General features: G+C 43.0%; 1 protein-coding gene across 2 annotated transcripts in view; it reads left to right on the forward strand.

Moving 5' to 3' along the window:
• LOC117530877 (exocyst complex component 6-like) overlaps window positions 1-27,746 on the forward strand; it is a 182,699-nt gene that overhangs the window by 25,345 nt on the left and 129,608 nt on the right. For both annotated transcript variants that reach the window (XM_034193823.1, XM_034193824.1), the window contains exon 6: window positions 1,949-2,002. In XM_034193823.1, the coding sequence (XP_034049714.1) occupies window positions 1,949-2,002 (54 nt within the window). The remainder of the gene's footprint in view (window positions 1-1,948; window positions 2,003-27,746) is intronic.

Here is a 27,746-nt window from a genome sequence, read left to right on the forward strand (position 1 = left end):
TGGCGGTGTGTTGTGTGTTGAAGTCGTGCTCTGACTTTGGCGGTGTGTTGTGTGTTGAAGTCCGACTCTGACTTTGCCAATGTGTTGTGTGTTGAAGTCGTGCTGTGACTTTGGCAGTGTGTTGTGTGTTGAAGTCCCGCTTTCACTGTGGCGGTGTGTCATGTGTTGAAATCATTGAAACGACTTTGGCGGTGTGTTATGTGTTGAAGCCCCGCTCTGACTTTGGCAGTGTGTTGTGTGTTGAAGTCCTGCTCTCACTTTGGCGGTGTGATGTAGTGATGAATTTTGCATCACTACTCTTAGCTTCATACTGGAGTAGGGCAGAGAAGGATTTTCTTTCACCAAAACAGATCAAATCCAGGCTTACATCTCAGATGTACTTTCTGTCAATTAGCTGAACTTTCAGGTCTTCTTTTTAAGAAAATCCTCCTCTGTACCACTTCATCATGAAGATGGATAACTGCTGATACAAAATGCAAAGCTTACACTGTGCATAATTTCTCCAATCACAGCCACGTAAACCTGTAACTTATTCTGGGTTGTCTGGGTGTCTTGGTAGCTTTCCTCGAGCTTCTCCTTCTTGCACAGTCACTCAGTTTTTGTGAACTGTCTACTCCATGCAGATTTACCATAGAGTGCCATATTGTTTGTATTTCTTTGTAATTGATGTAAATAAAGTCCGAAACATATTCATTGAGAGCTTTACCATGAGAGAGCCTTGTCCAAAACTACCACAAAAGACTCCAAGCTGGCATTGATGTTAAAGGGGCAATACACAGTATTAAGAACAGGGGTATGTAAACATTTGATCAGGGTCATTTGGGTAGTTCTCTTGTTATTTTGATTTAAAAAGAGGAAACACAGTTGTTTGACAATAAATGGCTTCACCCAACCACTAACCATGAGTGAAAAAACAGTTTTTGTGTTGGAATTCATATTCTCTTAAAAATGTTGAAAAAAGCAAAAATTCTGCCAGGGTATGTAAACTTTTGAGCACAACTGTAGGTTGAAGAGGATTTGCAGATCATTGTATTCTGTTTTTATTTACATTTTACACAACATGCCAACTTAACTGGAATTGGGGTTGTATGTGTTGAAGTCCTGCTCTGACTTTGGCGGTGTGTTATGTGTTTAATTCCCTGTCCGACTTTGGCAGTGGGTTGTGTTGAACCCACTGCCTCATTTTTGTGATGTGTTGTGTGTTTAATTCTTGGTCTGACTTTGGCGGTGGGTTGTGTGTTGAACTCCCAGCCTGATTTTTGTGATGCGTTGTATGTTTAATTCTTGTCCTGAGTTTGGCAGTGGGTGGTGTGTAATTCCTGTTCTGATGTTGGTGGTGGGTTGTGTGTTGAAGTCCTAGTCTGACTTTGTTGGTGTGTTGCATGTTGAAATCGGGGAGGATTGTGTGTTGAAGTCCTGCTCTGACTTTGGCGGTGGGTTGTGTGTTTAAGTCATGGTCTCAGTTTGGCGGTGTGGCTTGTGTGTTTAATTCCTGGCCTGATTTTTTTTTTTTTTCTTTTTTTTTTTTTTTTGGTAGGTGGTGTTTTGAATTCGTGGTCTGACTTTGGCAGTGTGTTGTGTGTTTAATTCCTGGTCTGTTTTTAGTGGTGAGTTGTGTGTTGACGTCCCGTTCTGATTTATTTATTTATTTTTGTTTTGGGTGGTGTTTTGAGGTCGTGGTCTGATTTTGGCTGAGTGCTCTGTGTTTGTTTCCTGGTCTGATTTTTGTTGTGTTTTTTTGTTGAAGCCGTAGTCTGACTTTGGCGGTGGGTTCTGGTCGGACTTTGGTGGTGGGTTGTGTGTTGAAGTTCTGGTTGGACTGTTGCGGTTGGTTGTGTGTTGAAGTCCTGGTCTGACTTTGGTGGTGGGTTGTGTGTTGAAGTCCTGGTCTGACTTTGGCGGTGGGTTGTCTGTAAACTGATGGATGTGGATGCTGTTTTCTGTGCAGATACTATGCAGCACTGAGAACCATGGAGCAGCTGGAGAAGGCCTACATCCCCAGGTACACACACAAATACGACTGTAGACTTGGCTATGTGTGTGGTCCCAGCTCTCAGTGTTCCCTTTTCCTCAACTGTTTCTGAGCACTCGTTCATGACATTTGAAGCATCGTTGTCCTGCCTGATGACCTTTTAGATGACACAACTGAATTTAGCGCTAGATTTCACTCAGTCTCACAAATGGCCTGAATACATTTCTTCTCTGCTGTTTATGCGGGTTCAATCGGGGTGCCAGTAGACCAACAAGCTTATCCTAAACTTCCCTTTCCTCTTTCTGGGGTGTTCCTAAGGTAGCTGGGAAATGCGATCCCTCCAGTGTATCCTGGGTCTTCCCCAGGGTCTCCTCCCAGTTGGATATGCCTGGAAAACCTACCTAGGGAGACAACCGCGGGGCATCCTCGCCAGATGCAAATCAACTCAGCTGGCTCCTTTCAATGTGAACCAGTAGTGGTTATATTTGGAGTTTTTCCTGGATATTCAAGCTTCTCACCTTCTCCAGGAGTGTAAGCCCACATACCAGACAGAGGAACCTCATTTTTGACACTTTTGTCCAAGGCCTTATTCTTTTGGTTATTACCCAAAGTTTATAAGCACAGGTGCAGAAAATAAACTGGTAATTCAACTGGTAATTCAAGAGTCTTGTGTTCTGGCTCATCTGTGTCTTCACTGCAATCATCCAGTACAACGTCCTGAGGACCTCAGATGTAGTCCCCATCCGTCTATTGATCTCACTCCAGCTTACCCCCACCCGTCAACAAGACCCAGAGATATTTGAAACCCTTTACTTGGGGCACTAACACTGTCTTGGCAAAGAGAAGACAATCCACCCTTTTCCAAGAGAGGACCATGGTCTCAGATTTGAAGGTCCTGATCCTCATCCCAGTTGTGTCAGAGTCTGCCTCAAACCTGCTCTGTGTTCATTGAAGGTCACTGTCTTCACATTGTCCACAGATATAATTCTGATGTCACCAAACTGGACACCCTTCAGTCCATGACTGTGCCTTGAAATCTTTTCTATGAACATCACAAACATGATTGGTTACAAGAGACAGCCCAGGCTGAGTCCAACATCTACTAAGGGTCTCATGTACAAAGGCAGCATATGCACAAAAATGTGGCGTACGTCCGTCTCCACACTAACGTTCAGATGCATAAAAAGTGAAGTGACCGTGGAAATGTGTAGTGCGTAATGCAAAAATATTGGCCGGCGTATGAAAGTTTCTACAGCTATTGTTCCTCTGCCAGCACGTGGAGGTAATGCTGGGAACTGTTAATAATGTGAAAACAGGAAGTCATCAGAGTGATGTGCTCATCAGAGTGATGTGCACTTCAGAGACACACTGATCAACAACACACCCGCGTGTTTGCAGTTATATGGGTGGATATAAAAGCATGGAAAATGGCACTAACAGTGGCTGCATTAGCGTTGTTAGGGTACCTTGCAAAATTTGCAATCCGATGTTTGCATGTGTTCAGGGAACATGATGATTTACTTGCAAATAATGATAATTGGCTCATAAGCCAATTGTGATTACAAAGGTCACCATTACTGGAGTTGCAGGCATGTGGCGAGGAGCTAGGGGTTGTCTGTACCCACACAGGTGCTGACCACGCTCGCTGGGCTTCCTGGCAGCCGAGCCATGCCAGCTATGTGGGATGCAATCATCCAAATGTCAACCAGGTATGTCACATTCCAATATTAAAACGCAATTTGCAGCGAGAGCCGGTTTCCCTAATGTGATCGGAGCTATTAACTGCTCACATATTGCTATAAAAGCCCCATCTCATGATGACTTTGTTTTTGTTAATAGGAAAAATTTCCATTCAGTCAATGTTCAAATCATATGTGATGTGCAAATGCGCATCAGGCTGGGGGCTGGCATGGTGCACGGTGTGTGGCTGCTTGCTGTGTAGTTTATTAAAACAGCGCAGGCACATTTTGGCACGTGCACATTCAAATATGTTTTTGTTATTATTATTATTAATGTTTTTTGTTTCTTGATGTGAAACTAGAGCTGCAGATTCTTAACAGGCCCCCGATTTTCTCCCTGTGTTCAGTATTTGTCATTAAACGCGTGTATAAAGTTGTGAATGTCACACACTGCCAGCTGCCGCGCACCTTTTTTTAACCTTTGGTGCGTGTGCGCTGCTCTGAGCCCACAGCGTTTACGGCCTCACACACACACACACACACTCCCACAAATATTTTTCCAGTTTCATGTTTATTCCATTTAACAGGGTACAAAATAAACTATCCCTGCGTGTCTCCACGTCATGTCCAGTCCACTGTAGCTCACACTGGGTATAATTTCTTTTCTGTGTTCATGTTCTCCGATGTGACAGTGTGGGGAATCCCATCTCCAGGGGTTATTTACAAGGATTTGCATATTTTAATATGGGCATGGCCAGGGCAGAGTTTGGTGTGTGTGCATGTGCGCACAATTCCACGTTCAGTGCAATGTACAAACGGAACGTGCTTGGATCCATGCGTCCACACAGTTTGATATGTCTGGATATTTTTGTGCCTACTCCAGTTTCTAGGTTTTAGTGTAGGCATAAGTCTTTGTACATGAGGCCACGGGTCTGATGCGATGATGACAATGCAGGCACAGCTCCAACTTTGGTTGTATAGAGACCGGATCACGCTTTGTAGCTTTTCCGGTATCCCATACTCCCACATCACCCCCACAGGACACAACCAGGGACCCAATCATACTCCTTTTCCAAATCCAGAAAACAATTGTACACTGGTTGCTGATAGTCCAAAGACCTTTCTAATAATCATGAGTGGGTGAATACAGTGCTAACTAAGCTACTGGATTCAGTTGCTCCAATCACTGTAAAATCATGTTTCCCCAAAACATGATCACCTTAGTTTAATGAACACCTACAATATCTCAAACGTATGTGTAGAAGGCTGCAGCGTAAATGGCTGTGCTCTAAGTTTGAAAGTTTTCTTCTTGCCTGACATGGTGGCATTTTGAAATTTACTCATTTTTAAATTCCTGCCATAGTATTTTGCATGAGATATAAATCAGTATGCTTTGAATGTGCACATTAAATGTCATAAAAACAATTTATGACAATCATGCACTTAATCATTGCTACCGTAAATGGGTGCGAACTGCTGTAAAGCGGTCAAACTAAAAAACAAAAACAAAACCTTGCTTTGTAATCACACCAAGCCAAATAAAATGAGTCAAAATCTGCAATAAGACAATAGAATGAGCCTCATGTATCAATGTTGCGCACTTGTGACGTAAATTTATGGCGTAAACTTGAAATACACCAAAGTCGCAGTGACATGTATCAAGCAGTGCGCACCTGCCCATTTCTGGCGTACGCCTGACGTGATCTTGATAAATGCGGCGGGTGGAAACGATCGGAATTATAATAAACACGCCCATAAATATTCAGGCTCCGCTTCAGACACACCCTCATTTTACGACATGGAAGCCGGGAAGACGGCAATGAAAAAGAACTCCACCAATCACGACGCGTGCCAATATAGCGTCAAAAGCGGCTGTCGTATCAATTGTTTTGTAGTATATAATCAATAAAGTGTTACAGTTGTCCCTCATTAATCGCTGGAGTTACGTTCTAAAAAATAGCCTGTAATATGCGAAACCGCGACGTAGTCAGCGTTATTTTTTACAATTATTATAGACATTTCAAAGCTGTAAAACCCCTCACTACACAGTTTATACACTTTCTCAATCAGGCATGAACATTTTCTCACTTTTCTCTCGTGTGTAAACACTCTCAAAGTTCAAACCTTAGTAGGAAAATAATACCAAACTGTTTTCAGGCCCAAACATTTGTTTGAGAAATAAAAATAGAACGTTTTCCTATAAATAATTATGATGGCATTTAGAACTAACGAATTAATTTTAACGATCAACGAACGAGGTCGGACACATAAGAAATTATTAATAGTGACTCACCAGTATTTCACAGATCGGGCCTCTGCGTCCTGGCGCTGCGCCTTTTCCCACTCACATCTCGCTGCAGCAGGTGTTTGTTTCCATGTGACAAACACAGTTATGAGTAGTTGTTGGCGCTCTTTTCTCTTCTGGGCAACAAGATTCTTATAAACAGATACGCAGAACACAGAACACTGTATAAAAAAAAACAAAAAAACAAACAAAAAAAAAAGGCATGCAAAATTGAACTAAATACTCCGAGACTCCAAGGCCATGACAGGTGAACGGCGTTATAGCGAGGGACCACTGTATTCTCTTTTCACATGTCAATAATTCTTGACATGTGGATATTTGCTCGCTCAATTAATAAGACACGCCTAATCTGTCAGATTTCTTTATTTTTTAAATGTATTTCTGTATTTATTTTATTGTGACAACCGAATGGAGACGACAAAACCTGGTTGCAGCACGGGCGAAGGGAATGATGGAACTACAGTTGTTATTATCAATTTCATTGTCTAAAACGATCACACCACATGAAGTTAAGCTCAGCGCTGCTCTGGCTCCAGGCTACATTCATGCAAAAACATCAAATCCGACCAGAAAAAAAGTTTGTTTTTTTGACTGTGAAAACCGCAAAAATGTTTAGCAAACAGTTATAGGTACAAATGTAGTGCAGGAAATGCTAATGCTAAACTATTTACAAAAGAATCAGATGTCAAAAATAAGATGCAGCAAAAATTATTTGTACCACTAAAAAAAAAAAAAAAAAAAAAAAATTCCTGTCCAACTCAAGACACAGGGGCACATCACTTGCCTGACACTTCCAGGGTGTGCCACTCCTCTTGTTGTCCACCTGGAGGCAGCATTGGCACCTCAGTCTGCCTTTGGTGGCTGGTTGTTTGGCCAGAATCTGTGCCTGTCGCAATTGACACAGGAACATGATTCTGGCTCCTGCTCTGGGGGACAGCTGTCTTGTCCGTGCCACAAAGTTGACACACCAGCTCCATCATAAAGTCTTTTTGTGTCTTGGGCTGCATGTGCTTGACACTACTTATCTCATGGTGCAAGATGAATGCACTTGTGGTTGCAATGTCAAGGAAGTGAAGCAAGCAGTTTTTTTTATGGGTGGAGTAGTACTGGATGAGCTGGTCGGACAGATCAACGCCACCCACGCTTCTATTGTAGGCCTTAACTGGGGTAGGACAGGGAATGTCTTTCAGCCTCCAGTGTCCATCCTTTCCACCCTTCTCCACACCTCTCCACGTCTCACCTGAAAATGGAGGATGGATGGTGGAGCACACAGACACCAGAAGCTCCTCTCTGATCCATCTCACAGATGCTCTTACACATTTTTTTATGTGAGCATTTGCCTTCCCTCTGGTGCATCCTTTCCTATTGTCCCTGTAGGTGCCACATGCTCCAAGCTACATGTTGGCCATGTCCATGAACAGTTTGGTACTAGAATAAAAATTGTCCATGTAAATATGGTACCCAGTACAGAGGATGGCTGAATCAGAATAGTGACCACATCATAAGACAGCCCCATGTTCTCTTGTGGTCACAGTCTTGCCAGTGTAGATGGTAAACCTGAGTGTGTAGCCACTGCTTGACTCAGCCAGTACAATACATTTCATCACCCATTTAGTTGGCTTGTTCTTCATATATTGTCTCATTCCAGTTTTTGCCTTTGTCGCCACCATCCTTTCATCCACTGCCAGCTCACGCCTCAGGTGGTAATAAGTCTGGCAGGAACTGAGGATCTAATCATAAAGAGGCCTGACTCGAAACAGTTTGTCATGACCTGGTGTTCCCTTTTTCTGTCATTTTTTACATCCTCATCTGGATCACTCAGGTAGATGTTCCAAAATATGGATCTAAACCTGTCTCTGGTCATTACCATGATTTTGTTTCCAGTAGTCCTGGAGACTTGTCAGTGATACCAATGACGTGTATCAGAAGCCCACAAAATTTGTACAGATCTTCTACCTCAATATCAGTCCATTTGTATTTTTTCCCTAATTCCTTGTTTTTTGCAGCACTTCTGTTAGTGTTTATGCAGATTATCCTGACTGTATCAGTTGCAGAAAACAATAGAAAAAGGTCTTTTGGCCTTTGGGGGGAAGTCTTTCTACCTGGACTCCTGGTGTTCTCCGTGGCTGGAACCTGCTAACTGCTGGGGCAGTGTTTGCACCCTCCTCCGCATTCCAGCGGTCACTGCTGCCAGTGATAAAAGGGAAGTTGTGTTTCTTCCCACCCCCGTCACTCTTGTAGCTAGACAAGGAAAAGACACTCCTGTTTGCTGCTGGTTTCTACAGAAATGCACAGCAAAATTGACCATAATATCCAGTTAAAAGTATCACATAAATTAATTTAATTTAATGTTTATTTAGCCAGGTTAGTCCCATTGAGATTGAGACCTCTTTTGCAAGGGAGACCTGGAAAACTATAACGTTTCCAGTCCACCTAACCTGCATGTCTTTCAAATGTGGGAGGAAACTGGAGCACCCGGAGGAAACCCATGCAAACATGGGGAGAACATGCAAACTCCACACAGAAGGCCACAGGTGGGAATTGAACCCATGACTTTCTTGCTGTGAGACGACACTGCTAAGCACTAAGTCACCATGCTTCCAAATCAGGAGTGCCCAACTTTTTTTGAACCAAGATCTACTTTTAAAGTTCAAAGTGTATCGAGATCTATAGTAGAGAAGCTTGAATCTTCGACTGGACTGGGTTGCTTGATGTGAGGACGTTTCGCTTCAAATCACAGAAGCTTCCTCAGCTAAAATTCTTGCTCTGGTAGTCTGACTTCTTGGAGTGTGATGTTACAATTGGAGAGTACAGGCAGCTCCAGACAGAGGTTTACAGAAAACCCACTCACACTGACCAATATCTGCTCTTTGGCTCAAACCACCCCCTTGAACACAAGCTCGGGGTGATCAGGACTCTTCAACACAGAGCCCTACAGGTGCCCACAACTGCAGAGGGAAGGGCTAAAGAACAACAACTTGTGCGGAAAGCCCTCACAGTATGTGGGTACCCACGATGGTCCCTGGACAAAGTGCAGAAGTCCCAGAAAACAAAGAGACCAAATAGACAGGAGATGGAGACAAGAAGAAGAGTGTCTCTCCCTTATTTAGCAGGAGTAGGGGAAAAACTACAGAGGATCTTCAGACAGCACAAAATCCCAGTTTACTTTAAACCGGTTAACACCTTGAGACAGAAAATAGTTCACCCTAAGGACAGGATCCCTAGTTACAAACAGAGCAATGTAGTGTATTATATCAGATGTCAGGAAAACTGTAATGAACACTACATAGGTGAGACTAAGCAACCTTTAAACAAGAGGCTATACCAGCACCGCAGAGAGGTCGCCAGTGGACCTCAGTCTGCAGTTCATCTCCACCTGAAAGACACTAACCATACGTTTGAGGACAAGGAAGTTAAAATCTTAGCCAGAGAGAAGAAATGGTTTGAGATAGGTGTCAATGAAGCATTCTTTGTAAAACAGTTGAAACCCAGCCTTAACCGGGGGGCGGGTCTCAGACACGCTTTGTCCCCTGTTTACAATGGGGTACTCAGGTCAAAGCAGTTTCAGTCTTTTGTTCATGGTAATGAGTCATTCACATCATCAGGCGAGTCGTCAAGGGAGCTATCAGGGGAGGCTTCCATCCCATCATTAGGAGAGTGCACAATAGGTGCTAATTAGAGCTATTGTTTAGTCACTAGCCTATAGCAGTCGGCCTCTCGGTAGGAGGGGTCTGGTTAGGTTAAAAACTCCAGCTTTTGTTGGCTTCTGGTTTATTCTTCTCTACAAGAGTCAAGACAGAAGTCAGACTACCAGAGCAAGAATTTTAGCTGAGGAAGCTTCTGTGATTTGAAGTGAAACGTCCTCACGTCAAGCAACCCAGTCCAGTCGAAGATTCAAGATTCTCTACTATGGAAACCACCTGGACAACTGAGAGCCTACACAGAAACACTGTATCGAGATCTATCAAGCCATATCGAAAGCCATAGTGTAGCCACAATATTGTAATGGTTTGAGATTTGCTTTGATTGTCTGTTTTCTTTTCTTTTGGTCTAATTTGTTATTTTCTTTGATTCATTGGTTTTCTGTGTGTGATTATTCTCTTGATGGTTTTTTTCTGCTTGGGTCTGTCTGTCTCTGTCTCTCTTGTCTGTCACTGGGTTCTTGGTGGTAGGCGTTTCCCTGTCTCTGGCCACACCCTTGTGCTGGTGCTTTCCACACACACCTGTTCCTAATTTGCAGCTCATCATCTGGGGTATATAAGCTCGCTGAGTGCAGTAGTTCCTCACCAGATTGATGCACCTTGTGCCTTCTCTCCACCTCTGATCTTCATGTTCCATAATCCGTTGTGTTTATGACCTCCTTGTTGTGAAAGTGACGTGACACGGACCCACAACAGGGGGCGGTAATGAACGGACAATGGATAAGCCAAAAGTAACAATTTAATGTTGTGAATCGCACAACGACGTACAGACAATAACAATATGGTGGACTGTCAATCATACACCAGGTGACGTGTGGGCAGGCTTGACGATAGAAGACGCCTGGTGAGAGAAGAGCTGGATCCCCACACAGCTTCCACCACCAACGGAGCTGAAGAACACCGGAGCCGCCAAGCCCTGCGCCCCAGGTGGCCGCTGTCTTCAGCAGTCAGACCCGGTACTGCTGGCAGAAAACAGCGACAGTCCTGATGAGTGTGAGTTCGCACACTCAGTAATCCCACAGTCAGTGTTCAGTAAAGGAGGGAGAACCTCCACCTCCAATCACATACTCGTGCAGCTCCTGTCTAACCACTTATCTGATTGGAGTGTGAAGCGAAGCCATCGCTGATCACACCAAACGCCAATCCCACAGATAAGGACGAACACCACAGGATAACGGCTGCAAAAGAAGTTCAGATTATCACTCAACGGTTTGAGTCAGCAGAGAAATTACCTGAATGGTAGTTGATTTCTCGGCGGGGAGGTGGAGTTGCAGTCCGGCCTTTATGGTGGTGGTGATGAGTAGTGGATGAGTGACAGCTGGTACGGATGATGAGTGACAGCTGTCACTCCTGGTTGCTCCGACACCCTCTCGTGCTTGAAGCCCACACTTCAAGCAGGGCGCCATCTTGTGGTGGTGGGCCAGCAGTACCTCCTCTTCAGCGGCCCACACAACACTCCTGCCTGTTTGAATGACCACACCTTAGCCTGATGATTTTTGCACTGCTGTGTTTTTTGGATGGCCTACTTGTGTACCGACCTCTGCTATCCACACCACTAAAGTCTTTTGTTAACCAGAGCTGTGTGTGTGTGAGACTTGCATTTGTGTCCAACCATCTTTGTCCAACCTACCTATCAGATCAATCTGGCCAACGATGGACACAGCAGGCTCAGACCTGTTCCAGCTGGTGGTATGCCATCAAAGTCAGCAGCTTGCACAGCAGGAATACCAGCTCACTGCACTTAGCTCCGGATTTAGCAAGCTAGCTAAACACCAGCACTCTTTCATGTCGTCAGTCAGCGCGCAGATGAGTCAGCTACTGTCGTGACTGAATCCTCAGACTACATCAGACGCGGCCACCAGTAATTCCAGTGTTCCATCACCGGGGTCGTCAGCAGCCTCACCAGCTTTCGTCCTTGCACCTGTGGTCTGCAACCAGTTGTCACAACCTGAACACTTCTCCGGTGAGAGTAGTAATGTCAGACCATTTAACACACAGTGTGAGTTGCATTTTGAGCTTATGTCATCTATGTTTCCATCCAACCGGGCGAAGATAACATATATGATGACTCACCTAACCAGTCGTGCTGCTGCGTGGGCTACGGCAGAATGGGGTCAACAATCCTCCACCTGTGCTTCACTTTCTGCCTTTACAATGGCACTCCAACAGGTGTTTCAACACACTGCTCTGGGATGCGAAGCTGCATGCTCCCTCTTGATGCTCAAGCAGGGCAGCCTCCGAGTCACTAATTATGTCATAGACTTCCGTATCCTGGCGGCCAAGAGTGAATGGAACACAGCCACGCTCCTTGACGCTTTCTTCCAGGGGCTGTCGAGTAATGTTCAGGACCAGCTGATCGCTGTCAACCTCCTGGAGGACCTCGATGAGCTCATCGTGCTAGCCATCCACACTGACTGATGGCTGCGGGACTGACCTCGCAGAGGGAGTTGACCACCAGATTACTGGTCGGCCACACCTCCGAACCGCTCATTTTCCTACACTCATCTGTGCACAGCACCGAGGAGCCCATGCAGCTGGGATGTACTTGTCTGTCTTCAAAGGAGCGATGGCGCCACCATGAGGACGGGCTCTGTTACTACTGTGGACGATCAGGACATTTGATTTCTAATTGTCAGGCCAGGGTGCCACTGTGCAGCCAAGGCCAGAGTTACGGGTGAGTCTCAATTCCATCCCTTCTGTCTCGGCTCAAAATGTAATCCCAGCTAAATTAATTTCTGATCATTCCATCGTAACCATTTCAGCTTTTGTTAATTCTGGTTCTGATGCCAATCTGATTTTGTCTTCTCTTGCCAGGTCCCTACGTCTTAAGCTTTTTAAGCTATCACGCCCTGTGGTGGTATGTGCCATGGATGGCCATGAATTGTGTCAACTCAACCATCGCACTCAGTCTGTAAAAATTATTATTTCCGGAACCCATTCAGAATCCATTAGCTCCACGTCTTTGATAACATGACTCACCCGAAAATTCTGGGGCACCCCTGGTTACAGTCTATTTAAGCATAAAAATTCAAAAAGAAAAAATAATATAGCACCTTCAACTGCACCACAGACTAAAACAGTTAAATGTGGTTTATTAAACATTAGGTGTCTCTCTTCTAAGTCCCTGTTAGTAAATTATATAATAATTGATCAACATATTGATTTATTCTGCCTTACAGAAACCTGGTTACAGCAGGATGAATATGTTAGTTTAAATGAGTCAACACCCCCGAGTCACACTATCAATCAATCAATCAATTTTTTTTTTATATAGCGCCAAATCACAACAAACAGTTGCCCCAAGGCGCTTTATATTGTAAGGCAAGGCCATACAATAATGATGTAAAACCCCAACGGTCAAAACGACCCCCTGTGAGCAGGCACTTGGCTACAGTGGGAAGGAAAAACTCCCTTTTAACAGGAAGAAACCTCCAGCAGAACCAGGCTCAGGGAGGGGCAGTCTTCTGCTGGGACTGGTTGGGGCTGAGGGAGAGAACCAGGAAAAAGACATGCTGTGGAGGGGAGCAGAGATCGATCACTAATGATTAAATGCAGAGTGGTGCATACAGAGCAAAAAGAGAAAGAAACAGTGCATCATGGGAACCCCCCAGCAGTCTACGTCTATAGCAGCATAACTAAGGGATGGTTCAGGGTCACCTGATCCAGCCCTAACTATAAGCTTTAGCAAAAAGGAAAGTTTTAAGCCTAATCTTAAAAGTAGAGAGGGTGTCTGTCTCCCTGATCTGAATTGGGAGCTGGTTCCACAGGAGAGGAGCCTGAAAGCTGAAGGCTCTGCCTCCCATTCTACTCTTACAAACCCTAGGAACTACAAGTAAGCCTGCAGTCTGAGAGCGAAGCGCTCTATTGGGGTGATATGGTACTACGAGGTCCCTAAGATAAGATGGGACCTGATTATTCAAAACCTTATAAGTAAGAAGAAGAATTTTAAATTCTATTCTAGAATTAACAGGAAGCCAATGAAGAGAGGCCAATATGGGTGAGATATGCTCTCTCCTTCTAGTCCCCGTCAGCACTCTAGCTGCAGCATTTTGAATTAACTGAAGGCTTTTTAGGGAACTTTTAGGACAACCTGATAATAATGAATTACAATAGTCCAGCCTAGAGGAAATAAATGCATGAATTAGTTTTTCAGCATCACTCTGAGACAAGACCTTTCTGATTTTAGAGATATTGCGTAAATGCAAAAAAGCAGTCCTACATATTTGTTTAATATGCGCTTTGAATGACATATCCTGATCAAAAATGACTCCAAGATTTCTCACAGTATTACTAGAGGTCAGGGTAATGCCATCCAGAGTAAGGATCTGGTTAGACACCATGTTTCTAAGATTTGTGGGGCCAAGTACAATAACTTCAGTTTTATCTGAGTTTAAAAGCAGGAAATTAGAGGTCATCCATGTCTTTATGTCTGTAAGACAATCCTGCAGTTTAGCTAATTGGTGTGTGTCCTCTGGCTTCATGGATAGATAAAGCTGGGTATCATCTGCGTAACAATGAAAATTTAAGCAATACCGTCTAATAATACTGCCTAAGGGAAGCATATATAAAGTGAATAAAATTGGTCCTAGCACAGAACCTTGTGGAACTCCATAATTAACTTTAGTCTGTGAAGAAGATTCCCCATTTACATGAACAAATTGTAATCTATTAGACAAATATGATTCAAACCACCGCAGCGCAGTGCCTTTAATACCTATGGCATGCTCTAATCTCTGTAATAAAATTTTATGGTCAACAGTATCAAAAGCAGCACTGAGGTCTAACAGAACAAGCACAGAGATGAGTCCACTGTCCGAGGCCATAAGAAGATCATTTGTAACCTTCACTAATGCTGTTTCTGTACTATGATGAATTCTAAAACCTGACTGAAACTCTTCAAATAGACCATTCCTCTGCAGATGATCAGTTAGCTGTTTTACAACTACCCTTTCAAGAATTTTTGAGAGAAAAGGAAGGTTGGAGATTGGCCTATAATTAGCTAAGATAGCTGGGTCAAGTGATGGCTTTTTAAGTAATGGTTTAATTACTGCCACCTTAAAAGCCTGTGGTACATAGCCAACTAACAAAGATAGATTGATCATATTTAAGATCGAAGCATTAAATAATGGTAGGGCTTCCTTGAGCAGCCTGGTAGGAATGGGGTCTAATAAACATGTTGATGGTTTGGATGAAGTAACTAATGAAAATAACTCAGACAGAACAATCGGAGAGAAAGAGTCTAACCAAATACCGGCATCACTGAAAACAGCCAAAGATAACGATACGTCTTTGGGATGGTTATGAGTAATTTTTTCTCTAATAGTTAAAATTTTGTTAGCAAAGAAAGTCATGAAGTCATTACTAGTTAAAGTTAATGGAATACTCAGCTCAATAGAGCTCTGACTCTTTGTCAGCCTGGCTACAGTGCTGAAAAGAAACCTGGGGTTGTTCTTATTTTCTTCAATTAGTGATGAGTAGAAAGATGTCCTAGCTTTACGGAGGGCTTTTTTATAGAGCAACAGACTCTTTTTCCAGGCTAAGTGAAGATCTTCTAAATTAGTGAGATGCCATTTCCTCTCCAACTTACGGGTTATCTGCTTTAAGCTACGAGTTTGAGAGTTATACCATGGAGTCAGACACTTCTGATTTAAAGCTCTCTTTTTCAGAGGAGCTACAGCATCCAAAGTTGTCTTCAATGAGGATGTAAAACTATTGACGAGATACTCTATCTCCCTTACAGAGTTTAGGTAGCTACTCTGCACTGTGTTGTTATATGGCATTAGAGAACATAAAGAAGGAATCATATCCTTAAACCTAGTTACAGCGCTTTCTGAAAGACTTCTAGTGTAATGAAACTTATTCCCTACTGCTGGGTAGTCCATCAGAGTAAATGTAAATGTTATTAAAAAATGATCAGACAGAAGGGAGTTTTCAGGGAATACTGTTAAGTCTTCTATTTCCATACCATAAGTCAGAACAAGATCTAAGATATGATTAAAGTGGTGGGTGGACTCATTTACTTTTTGAGCAAAGCCAATAGAGTCTAATAATAGATTAAATGCAGTGTTGAGGCTGTCATTCTCAGAATCTGTGTGGATGTGGAAAAGGTCTGAAAATTCACAGAGAAACTCACAGTAACGACCAGGTGGACGATAGATAATAACAAATAAAACTGGTTTTTGGGACTTCCAATTTGGATGGACAAGACTAAGAGACAAGCTTTCAAATGAATTAAAGCTCTGTCTGGGTTTTTGATTAATTAATAAGCTGGAATGGAAGATTGCTGCTAATCCACTCATTTAAACTAACATATTCATCCTGCTGTAACCAGGTTTCTGTTAGGCAGAATAAATCAATATGTTGATCAATTATTATATCATTTACCAACAGGGACTTAGAAGAGAGAGACCTAATGTTTAATAGACCACATTTAACTGTTTTAGTCTGTGGTGCAGTTGAAGGTGCTATATTATTTTTTCTTTTTGAATTTTTATGCTTAAATAGATTTTTGCTGGTTATTGGTTATTGGTACACTAACTAACTGTCAGAACGCTCGTAGCACGGGCCGAGGGGGAGGATTAGCAGCAGTCTTCCACTCCAGCTTATTAATTAATCAAAAACCCAGACAGAGCTTTAATTCATTTGAAAACGTGACTCTTAGTCTTGTCCATCCAAATTGGAAGTCCCAAAAACCAGTTTTATTTGTTGTTATCTATCGTCCACCTGGTTGTTACTGTGAGTTTCTCTGTGAATTTTCAGACCTTTTGTCTGACTTAGTGCTTAGCTCAGATAAGATAATTATAGTGGGCGATTTTAACATCCACATAGATGCTGAGAATGACAGCCTCAACACTGCATTTAATATATTATTAGACTCAATTGGCTTCGCTCAAAATGTAAATGAGTCCACCCACCACTTTAACCATACTTTAGATCTTGTTCTGACTTATGGTATGGAAATTGAAGCCTTAACAGTATTCCCTGAAAACCCCCTTCTGTCTGATCATTTCTTAATAACATTTACATTTACTTTAATGGACTACCCAGCAGTGGGGAATAAGTTTCATTTCAGTAGAAGTCTTTCGGAAAGCGCTGTAACTAGGTTTAAGGATATGATTCCTTCTTTGTTATGTTCTCCAATGCCATATACCAACACAGTGCAGAGTAGCTACCTAAACTCTGTGAGTGAGATAGAGTATCTCGTCAATAGTTTTACATCCTCATTGAGCACAACTTTGGATGCTGTGGCTCCTCTGAAAAAGAGAGCCTTAAATCAGAAGTGCCTGACTCTGTGGTATAACTCACAAACTCGCAGCTTAAAGCAGATAACCCGTAAGGTAAAGAGGAAATGGCCTCTCACTAATTTAGAAGATCTTCACTTAGCCTGGAAAAAGAGTCTGTTGCTGTATAAAAAAAGAGCCCTCCGTAAAGCTAGGACATCTTACTACTCATCACTAATTGAAGAAAATAAGAACAATAATGACTTCATGACTTTCTTTGGTAATAAAATTTTAACTATTAGAGAAAAAATTACTCATAACCATCCCAAAGACATATCGTTATCTTTGGCTGCTTTCAGTAATGCTGGTATTTGGTTAGACGCTTTCTCTCCGATTGTTTCATTAGTTACTTCCTCCAAACCATCAACATGTCTTTTAGACCCCATTCCTACCAGGCTGCTCAAGGAAGCCCTACCATTAATTAATGCTTCGATCTTAAATATGACCAATCTATTTTTATTAGTTGGCTATGTACCACAGGCTTTTAAGGTGGCAGTAATTAAACCTTTACTTAAAAAGCCATCACTTGACCCAGCTATCTTAGCTAATTATAGGCCAATCTCCAACCTTCCTTTTCTCTCAAAAATTCTTGAATGGGTAGTTGTAACACAGCTAACTGATCATCTGCAGAGGAATGGTCTATTTGAAGAGTTTCAGTCAGGTTTTAGAATTCATCATAGTACAGAAACAGCATTAGTGAAGGTTACAAATGATCTTCTTATGGCCTCAGACAGTGGCCCCATCTCTGTGCTTGTCGTGTTAGACCTCAGTGCTGCTTTTGATACTGTTGACCATAAAATTTTATTACAGAGATTAGAGCATGCCATAGGTATTAAAGGGACTGCGTTGTGGTGGTTTGAATCATATTTATCTAATAGATTACAATTTGTTCATGTAAATGGGGAGTCTTCTTCACAGACTAAGGTTAATTATGGAATTCCACAATGTTCTGTGCTAGGACCAATTTTATTCACTTTATAAATGCTTCCCTTAGGCAGTATTATTAGAAAGCATTGCTTAAACTTTCATTGTTACGCAGATGATACCCAGCTTTATCTATCCATGAAGCCAGAGGACACACACCAATTAGTTACACTGCAGGAATGTCTTACAGACATAAAGACATGGATCAAATCAAATCAGTTTTATTTATATAGCGCCAAATCACAACAAACAGTTGCCCCAAGGCACTTTATATTGTAAGGCAAAGCCATACAATAATTACGGAAAAACCCCAACTTATTCCCCACTACTGGGTAGTCCATCAGAGTAAATGTAAATGTTATTAAGAAATGATCAGACAGAAGGGGGTTTTCAGGGAATACTGTTAAGTCTTCAATTTCCATACCATAAGTCAGAACAAGATCTAAGATATGATTAAATTGGTGGGTGGACTCATTTACATTTTGAGCAAAGCCAATCGAGTCTAACAATAGATCAAATGCAGTGTTGAGACTGTCATTCTCAGCATCTGTGTGGATGTTAAAATCGCCCACTATAATTATCTTATCTGAGCTAAGCACTAAGTCAGACAAAAGGTCCGAAAATTCACAGAGAAACTCACAGTAACGACCAGGTTGACGATAGATAACAACAAATAAAACTGGTTCTTGGGACTTCCAATTTGGATGAACAAGACTAAAAATCAAGCTTTCAAATGAATTAAAGCTCTGTCTGGGTTTTTGATTAATTAATAAGCTGGAATGGAAGATTGCTGCTAATCCTCCGCCTTGGTCCATGCTACGAGCGTTCTGGCAGTTAGTGTGACTCGGGGGTGTTGACTCATTTAAACTAACATATTCATCCTGTTGTAACCAGGTTTCTGTAAGGCAGAATAAATCAATATGTTGATCAATTATTATATCATTTACTAACAGGGACTTAGAAGAGAGAGATCTAATGTTTAATAGACCACATTTAACTGTTTTAGTCTGTGGTGCAGTTGAAGGTGCTATATTATTTTTTCTTTTTGAATTTTTATGCTTAAATAGATTTTTACTGGTTATTGGTGGTCTGGGAGCAGGCACCGTCTCTACGGGGATGGGGTAATGAGGGGATGGCAGGGGGAGAGAAGCTGCAGAGAGGTGTGTAAGACTACAACTCTGCTTCCTGGTCCCAACCCTGGGTAGTCACGGTTTGGAGGATTTAAGAAAATTGGCCAGATTTCTAGAAATGAGAGCTGCTCCATCCAAAGTGGGATGGATGCCGTCTCTCCTAACAGGACCAGGTTTTCCCCAGAAGCTTTGCCAATTATCTATGAAGCTCACCTCATTTTTTGGACACCACTCAGACAGCCAGCAATTCAACCAGAACATGCGGCTAAACATGTCACTCCCGGTCCGATTGGGGAGGGTCCCAGAGAAAACTACAGAGTCCGACATTGTTTTTGCAAAGTTACACACCGATTCAATGTTAATTTTAGTGACCTCCAGTTGGCGTAACCGGGTGTCATTACTGCCGACGTGAATTACAATCTTACCAAATTTACGCTTAGCCTTAGCCAGCAGTTTCAAATTTCCTTCAGTGTCGCCTGTTCTGGCCCCCGGAAGACAATTGACTATTGTTGCTGGTGTCGCTAACTTCACATTTCTCAAAACAGAGTCGCCAATAACCAGAGTTTGATCCTCGGCGGGTGTGTCGCCGAGTGGGGAAAAATGGTTAGAAATGTGAACGGGTTGGCGGTGTACAGGGGGCTTCTGTTTAGGGCTACGCTTCCTCCTCACAGTCACCCAGTCACCCTGCTTTCCCGGCTGCTCGGGATCTGCTGGAGGGGAACTAACGGCGGCTAAGCTACCTTGGTCCGCACCGACTACAGGGGCCTGGCTAGCTGTAGAATTTTCCACGGTGCGGAGCCGGGTCTCCAATTCGCCCAGCCTGGCCTCCAAAGCTACGAATGAGCTACATGGATGACCTCTAATTTCCTGCTTTTAAATTCAGATAAAACTGAAGTTATTGTATTTGGCCCCACAAATCTTAGAAACATGGTGTCTAACCAGATCCTTACTCTGGATGGCATTACCCTGACCTCTGGTAATACTGTGAGAAATCTTGGAGTCATTTTTGATCAGGATATGTCCTTCAATGCGCATATTAAGCAAATATGTAGGACTGCTTTTTTGCATTTGCGCAATATCTCTAAAATTAGAAAGGTCTTGTCTCAGAGTGATGCTGAAAAACTAATTCATGCATTTATTTCGTCTAGGCTGGACTATTGTAATTCATTATTATCAGGTTGTCCTAAAAGTTCCCTGAAAAGCCTTCAGTTAATTCAAAATGCTGCAGCTAGAGTACTGACAGGGACTAGAAGGAGAGAGCATATCTCACCCATATTGGCCTCTCTTCATTGGCTTCCTGTTAATTCTAGAATAGAATTTAAAATTCTTCTTCTTACTTATAAGGTTTTGAATAATCAGGTCCCATCTTATCTTAGGGACCTCATAGTACCATATCACTCCAATAGAGCGCTTCGCTCTCAGACTGCAGGCTTAGTTGTAGTTCCTAGGGTTTTTAAGAGTAGAATGGGAGGCAGAGCCTTCAGCTTTCAGCCTGCTCTCCTGTGGAACCAGCTCCCATTTCGGATCAGGGAGACAGACACCCTCTGTACTTTTAAGATTAGGCTTAAAACTTTCCTTTTTGCTAAAGCTTATAGTTAGGGCTGGATCAGGTGACCCTGAACCATCCCTTAGTTATGCTGCTATAGACTTAGACTGCTGGGGGGTTCCCATGATGCACTGAGTGTTTCTTTCTCTTTTTGCTCTGTATGCACCACTCTGCATTTAATCATTAGTGATTGACCTCTGCTCTCTTCCACAGCATGTCTTTTTCCTGATTCTCTCCCCTCAGCCCCAACCAGTCCCAGCAGAAGACTGCCCCTCCCTGAGCCTGGTTCTGCTGGAGGTTTCTTCCTGTTAAAAGAGAGTTTTTCCTACCCACTGTCGCCAAGTGCTTGCTCACAGGGGGTCGTTTTGACCGTTGGGGTTTTTCTGTAATTATTGTATGGCTTTTGCCTTACAATATAAAGCACCTTGGGGCAACTGTTTGTTGTGATTTGGCGCTATATAAATAAAATTGATTTAATTTTTTTTTATTTGATTTGAATGTCACTGGTCCAGTTTTGATTGGTCAAAGGGAGAGATAAGTTCCACCCGCATGGGTGGGGTTCTTTTTTGTAGAAAAGAAGATTAAGTCCCTCTGCCCCCGAATCAATCGCGGGCTAAACGACATCACAGTTAAGAACCGTTATCCGCTGCCACTTATTTCTTCTGCCTTCGAGTTGTTAGAAGGAGCCAAGATATTCACAAAGCTTGACCTGTGCAACACCTATCATTTAATACAGATAAGACAGGATGATGAATGGAAGACAGCCTTTAACATGCCAACAGAGCATTATGAATATTTAGTCATGCCTTTTGGACTCACGGATGCACTTGCCGTGCTCCAGAATCTGGTTAATAATGTTTTACAAGCGTATCTCAACAAGTTTTTTTTTTTGTGTATCTAGATGACATGTTAATATTTTCCTCCATTCTTGAGACCCACTCCCAGCATGTGTGTACCATTCTGCAAACCCTGCTGCACAATGACTTCTTTGTGAAAGCTGAAAAATGTGAGTTCCGTAGATCTACGGTTTCCTTCCTGGGCTTTGTAATTGCGGAACGTGAAATACAGATGGACCCAGAAAAGATAGCAGTGGTGCTGGATTGGGCTGTACCTAACACTTAAAAGAAGTCCAAAGATTCCTGGGTTCAGCAAATTTTTATCTCAGGTTTACATGCAATTTCAGTGGGGTCGCAGCTTCGCTACATGAAGTAACCTTGTCCGTTTGTCTGGACGCCGGAGTATGACAAGGCATTTAGAGTCCTAAAGAATCACTTTACCGTGGCCCCCATGCTGCTCCTTCCTGACCCCACTCGTCAGTTTGTGGTTGAGGCCGATGCTTCCAACGTAGGTGTAGGAGCGGTCCTATCGCAGAGAAATTGGACAACAGGCTGCATCCATGCGCCTTCTTGTCCAAAAAGCTGACTGCAGCCAAGCGGAAGTATGGCATCAGCAACCGCAAGCTGTTTGGCAGTGAAAGTAGCCTTGGATGAGTGGCAGCACTGGTTGGAGGGGGCACAAATTCCATTTGTAGTTTACACCACCCATAAAAATGTAGCTTATTTACATACCGCAAAGCGCCTCATTGCCCGCCAGGCCAGTTGGGCCATCTTCTTTAGCCATTTCAATTTTGTGCTGTCCTATCGCCCGGGCTCCAAAAACGGTAAACCTGATGCTTTGTCTCAACAGGGAGATCCGGTGGACGCACCTGCCGATCCGGGAACCATCTTACCGACCACTTGTTTTGTGTCTGCATTAACTTAGGAAATTGAGTCAAGGGTCAGATCGGCATTGAACAATACGTTGGTTACCTCCGGTTGTACGCAGGGCAAACATTTTGTTCCCGGGGCTTGGGACGTTATTCGGTGGAGCCGTGACCATCGGTTTTCATGTCATCCAGGGATCAAAAAGATGTTTTTTGTCATACAGCAAAGACTTTGGTGGCCAGGGTTATGTAAAGATGTGACTGATTACGTTAATGCCTGCCAAGTATGTGCCATGCATAAGTCATCCATTCGCCCTCCTGCGGGCACTTTGATGCCGCTTCTTGTTCCTACCTGCCCATGGTCACACATTTCATTTAACTTTGTAACCTGTTTTCTGCCCTGTAAGGGTCATACAGTGGTTTTTACGGTTGTGGACCAGTTGTCGAAAATGGTTTACTTTATCCTTTGCCTAGACTTCCCTCCACTAAAGAGATGGCTGAAGTGATGCTTTAGCACGTTTTTAAGCTACACGAGTTCCCTCAAGATATTGTATCTGATCGTGGGCCACAGTTTGTCTCCAATTTTGGAGGAAATTCTGCTGTCTCCTCGAGGTCACTTCCAGCTTAACATTGGGCTACCATCCACAGGCCCATGGGGACATTGAACGGCTCAGTCAGGAGCTTGAAAAGGGTGTCCGGGTTCTTGCTTCTCAACACCCAGCTACAGGTCATCACAATTTCCCTGGGTAGAATTAGCTTACAACAGTTTACCCTCAGCATTCTCCGGTTTCTGACCTACAAAACCGCTGCTGACCGAAGGAGGTCCACCGCGCCTTCTTATGCTCCTGGACAGAAAGTTTTCTCTCCACGTGCAACCTGCCCAAAAAATTGGCTCCCAGGTTCGTTGGTCCCTTCCCGGTATCTAAAATCATTAACCCTGTCTCTGTTCGTCTCCATCTCCCCAGGTCCATGTGCATCCACTCCACATTTCATGTCACTCAGATCAACCCAGTACATTCCAGTGCTTTATGTTCTCCGGCCATCCCTCTGCCACCCACCTCGTGTGTGTGGATGGTGGCCCAGTTTTTACTGTGCAGCAGCTCCTGGACACTCGACATCATGGTCGTGGTGTCCACTACTTTGTTGATTGGAAGGGTTATGGCCCCGAGGAGCGTTCATGGATTCCCTCCTGCTTTGAGTTGGATCCCAGTCTGATCCTCGACTTTGATGCTGTTCATCCTGGGGCTCTTGGGCAGTATGGAGTCAGCCGTGGTGTTGGGGGGGAGTACTGTCAGGGTTTGACATTTGGCTTGATTGTCTGTTTTATTTTCTTTTAGTCTGTTTTGTTATTTTCTTGATGCATTGGTTTTCTGTGTGGTTATTATCTTGCTGGGTTTTTCTGCTTGGGTCTGTTTGACTCTGTATCTCTTCTCTGTCCCTGGGTTCTTGGTGGTGGGCGTTTCCTTCTCTCTGACCACACCCTCATTCTGGTGCTTTCCACGCACACCTGTTCCTAATTTGCAGCTCATCACTGGGGTATATAATAAGCTCACTGGGTGCAGTAGTTCCTCGCCAGATTGAGCTCTCCACCTCTGATTTTCATGTTCCATAGTCCTGCCTGCCTCGTTGTGTTTATGATCTACTGCTTGTTTGAATGACCACGCCTTAGCCTGATGATTTTTGTACTGCTGTGGTTTTTGGACTGCCTACTTGTGTACCGATCTGTTCTGTTCACACCACTAAAGTCTTTTGTTAACCAGAGCTGTGTGTGTGAGCCTTGTATTTGTGTCCAACCATCTTTGACAAACCTACCTGTCAGATCAATCTGGCCAACGATTCCTAATTCATCTTGGAAAAGTTGTTCTCTACCTTAGTGGGACTTCTGGCACTGAGAAGAGGCAGCTACTCTCTCATATTCCGGACAGTAGGAGCTGAGTGCAGCCATAAAAAGTCTGCATGGTGGTCATCAGTCATGGTGAATCTGTATTTTGACGTGATGATTTTTATATGTGAAAAGGCAGACTCACACAAATATGTTGATCCAAAAAGTCCAGTCAAATTCCGTGCAGTTTGTCTGAGGTTGGGGTGCTTCTCTTTCTGCATTAAATTCCAGAATTGGACATTTATGCCAGCTGTTGCTCTGGATTTGAGGTCAGTGTCATTTTTCAGTGTGAAGATCTTTTTCTCAATAGCACAGATATCCAGGTTGAAGAGTAATGCCACTTTGGACATTATACAGTCCACAACTATAGTTTCCCAAATAAAAAAAAAAAAAGAGAAAACTGAGAACAGGTTCAGTGGATGCGCCATGCGGCTCCACCGCGATGCGCGGAATTCCTCCACACATCTGTCTCAATGTGCCGAAAAAGTGCTGATGTCCACGTCTTCCGCAATTCCTGTGCTAGTCAGAGGATGTCCCGGATAAAACAAAGCGTCCAGTTTGGAAATGAACGGCACATTCCACTGTTACAGGAGTTTTTGTCATGGAAAGAGGAGCGGAGGAATTCCGTGCGTTGCGGTGGAGCCGCATGGCGCAAAGCAACGCCGTAATGAAGCCTCACAGGACATGTTCTGGCATGTCCAGGCTCATCCACAATTTCTTGGTTAGTCACACGACTGAAAACCCACCGACAGCCGTCTGAAAGCCATCTCAAAGCCGTCCTGTGAGACCAACACAGAGGTGGTTTTGTCCCGCGCCATGAACGGCATGGTGGCGCATCCGTCCGCTTTTCTTTCCATGAAAAAAACTCCTTTAACAGTGGAATGTGCCGAAAAAGTGCTGATGTCCACGCCTTCTTCCTTTTTTTGTGGAAGTCAGACGACGTCCCGGATCAACAAAGCTTTCACGTTGGAAATGATCTGGTTGATTCAGCGTGTCGATCGGCGCTTGGAGCGCGGCGCACTCTCAGCAGCTGTGGGCGGTCTTTAAACCAGCTGGAGCACTCCTTAATATGTGTAATCCCCATAAAATTGTCCCTGAAAGCCAACAGAATTTTCCGAATGGTGTCCACCTGGAGGTCTCTCACAGTTTCTGGAAAAAATTGATGCAGCAAAGCTCCAAATCGTTCAGACATTTATTCGCAATAAAAATCTGACGAGAGGGGTGGACCACTGCTCACACAAAGCCTGCTCACAGGCGAATGACGCAACCGACAGGCATGAAAACACTCACGCATGCGCACGAAGGTTCAAGCTTGGCTGATGCAATCACACGTGATTCAAATCCATATGGTTTTTGAAAAAAATAAAAAGGTCCGATACTTTTCTGACAGACATCGTATATGTATTTAAAAAAGAGCTGCGGTTAGCACTTAAGTCTTTCACTGCTGAAATTACCTTTGAAATTTTCATCCACTGCATAAAATTGAATTTACATGATATCAGAATATTGTAGAACTCATTTGCAAATTCTACTTATTTAAGCGATAATTCAGCTCTGATTTCTGAAAAAGAAATAATGCTTTTCAATGTACTAAAAATGTTTTCTGCATTTGCTAGAGCGGAAGTGTTGTGGCCTCTAATGGCCACCGTACAATCATTGCGAGGGAATTCAAAAAGCATTTTTTTGAAAATGAAAATTATTACTGCAAGGACACGTCATATTTTTCTATTTTGTGAGGGAATGTAAAATGTAAAAAAAAAAAAGCCTTTCTCCATATGCATAATATATAGAAGGGGTGTGTCCAAACTTACTCCGTAGTGCACTAAAGTAGTGTCCTTAACATTTAAACTTCTTTTCCCCAGACTTTGGTTATTCTTTAATTTTGGGCAACAATTCAAGTAAACCCTTCCACAAATTTACCTCTGTGTGCAGAAGCAGCAGCAGCATCTGTGTTCTGCACGTCTCCTCCAGCTGCACACCGAATAAACATGTCTGCAGACTTCTGGCCCGAACTCAACACGCAATCTTGTTAGCCACATCATCACACCTTCCGGACTGTCATGCTGCTAGACGACTTTTCAATTCCTGAACATTTCGGGCGTGCAGAGGTGATTTAGCCGGGAAGTTTGCATCGTTGTGGCTCGTTTTGGAATGCCGTTCCAAATTCCCTCTCTGTGGGAATTTGGAGCAGCAACATTTGCATTGCAACATTCATTTGTTCCATATTTGCATTGCAAATAAGACAGATGGATTTCCATTTGAATACATTTTTAAAAATCCTCTTTCGACTGAATGAAAATAAGTTCGATGTTTTTGTTTTTTTTTTACCGTCCTCTCACGTCGTATTCCTCTATGGTGTTTCTTCTTCTTCTTCTTCTTTGTTGTTTAATGGCAGCCGCCATCCTTATTGGTGCATTGCTACCACCTTCTGCATCAGTCCGTCATAGCAGCACTAAATCCTCTCAATAATTCCAGATTTTTGTATTTTTCATACGGTCGACTGGAACCAGCCCAACCAGTCGATCGGCATAAATTATTAATCATAATTCAAGTTGTACTTGGCCTATTAACAGAATTTAAAAACTGGTGTATAGGTTGATGTCTGCACATTCAACACATATTCAAACAGAGACTCTGAGTGGAGCGGATTGGGTGTTACATCATCTTAATTTGGTCATGTGACTGTGACATGGAGGCGTGTCAGTCGACCCCACAGGGTGAAAAAGAAAATAGGATTTAAGATAAAAAATATACCAGCAAGAATTAGTCAGACTGTGACTCTAATTAATGGAGACATAAATTTTTCTCTGATAGAAAATTGACATTTACAGATTTTAACACTGTCGCTCTGCATGCTGTTGCAAATTGTGGATGTTGCTAAAAATACGACTTGTCTCTTTAATCTATTACCAACTAAGTGTTGCAAGGACTTGTGGTCTTCAGCTGAACCCATGATACTGAAGATTGCTGATGTTGTCTGCAGTGATTTAACCTCTTAATACTGTGGGGTCCAGTGGTAGTTTTTTCATTTTTACCTTAGCAGTGTTTCCCATTTTAAAGTACTATCTTTGAGTATAATACCCGTGTGTTGCATATCAAAATGTTCAAAATCACCTTATGTATCAGATTAGGATTGGCTGTGAATCAAAGATACAAAAGGGATTAAAAGAAGAGGGGACAGTCTTTAGTTTCAGGACGTGGTAGAAGAAAGTCTTTGTGACATTCTGTTGCTAATCTGTTCCTAAGTAAAAACAGAGTTGGATGTTCCGGTGCATCCATGAAGCCCAGCTAGGATCAAGAAACCTGGATCATTGTAGCCTGCTAATAAATGCCCCTAAATCCTAAGCTATGGCTGAAGAGAACGAGGACGATTTTGAACATGAGAGTAAAGAGAAAAATGTGCAAATCCTTCATCCTTCATGTTGTTGTGAAACATGTAAAATCAACAGTAGAGGAATGAATGTGTGATGAAAAATGCCTGTGCGAGTATTGTCTGATGACATCACCAGGAGTTGTGTGTGAACTAAAACTGGTCTTCCACACTCAAGTTCTGGCATGTCCAGGCACATCCACAGTCCCTCACAGTTTCTGAAAAAATTTTGATCAAGCAAAGCGGCAGTCTCTG

Source organism: Thalassophryne amazonica, chromosome 18 (genome assembly GCF_902500255.1).
Source record: "Thalassophryne amazonica chromosome 18, fThaAma1.1, whole genome shotgun sequence".
NCBI classification, from domain to species: domain Eukaryota; kingdom Metazoa; phylum Chordata; class Actinopteri; order Batrachoidiformes; family Batrachoididae; genus Thalassophryne; species Thalassophryne amazonica.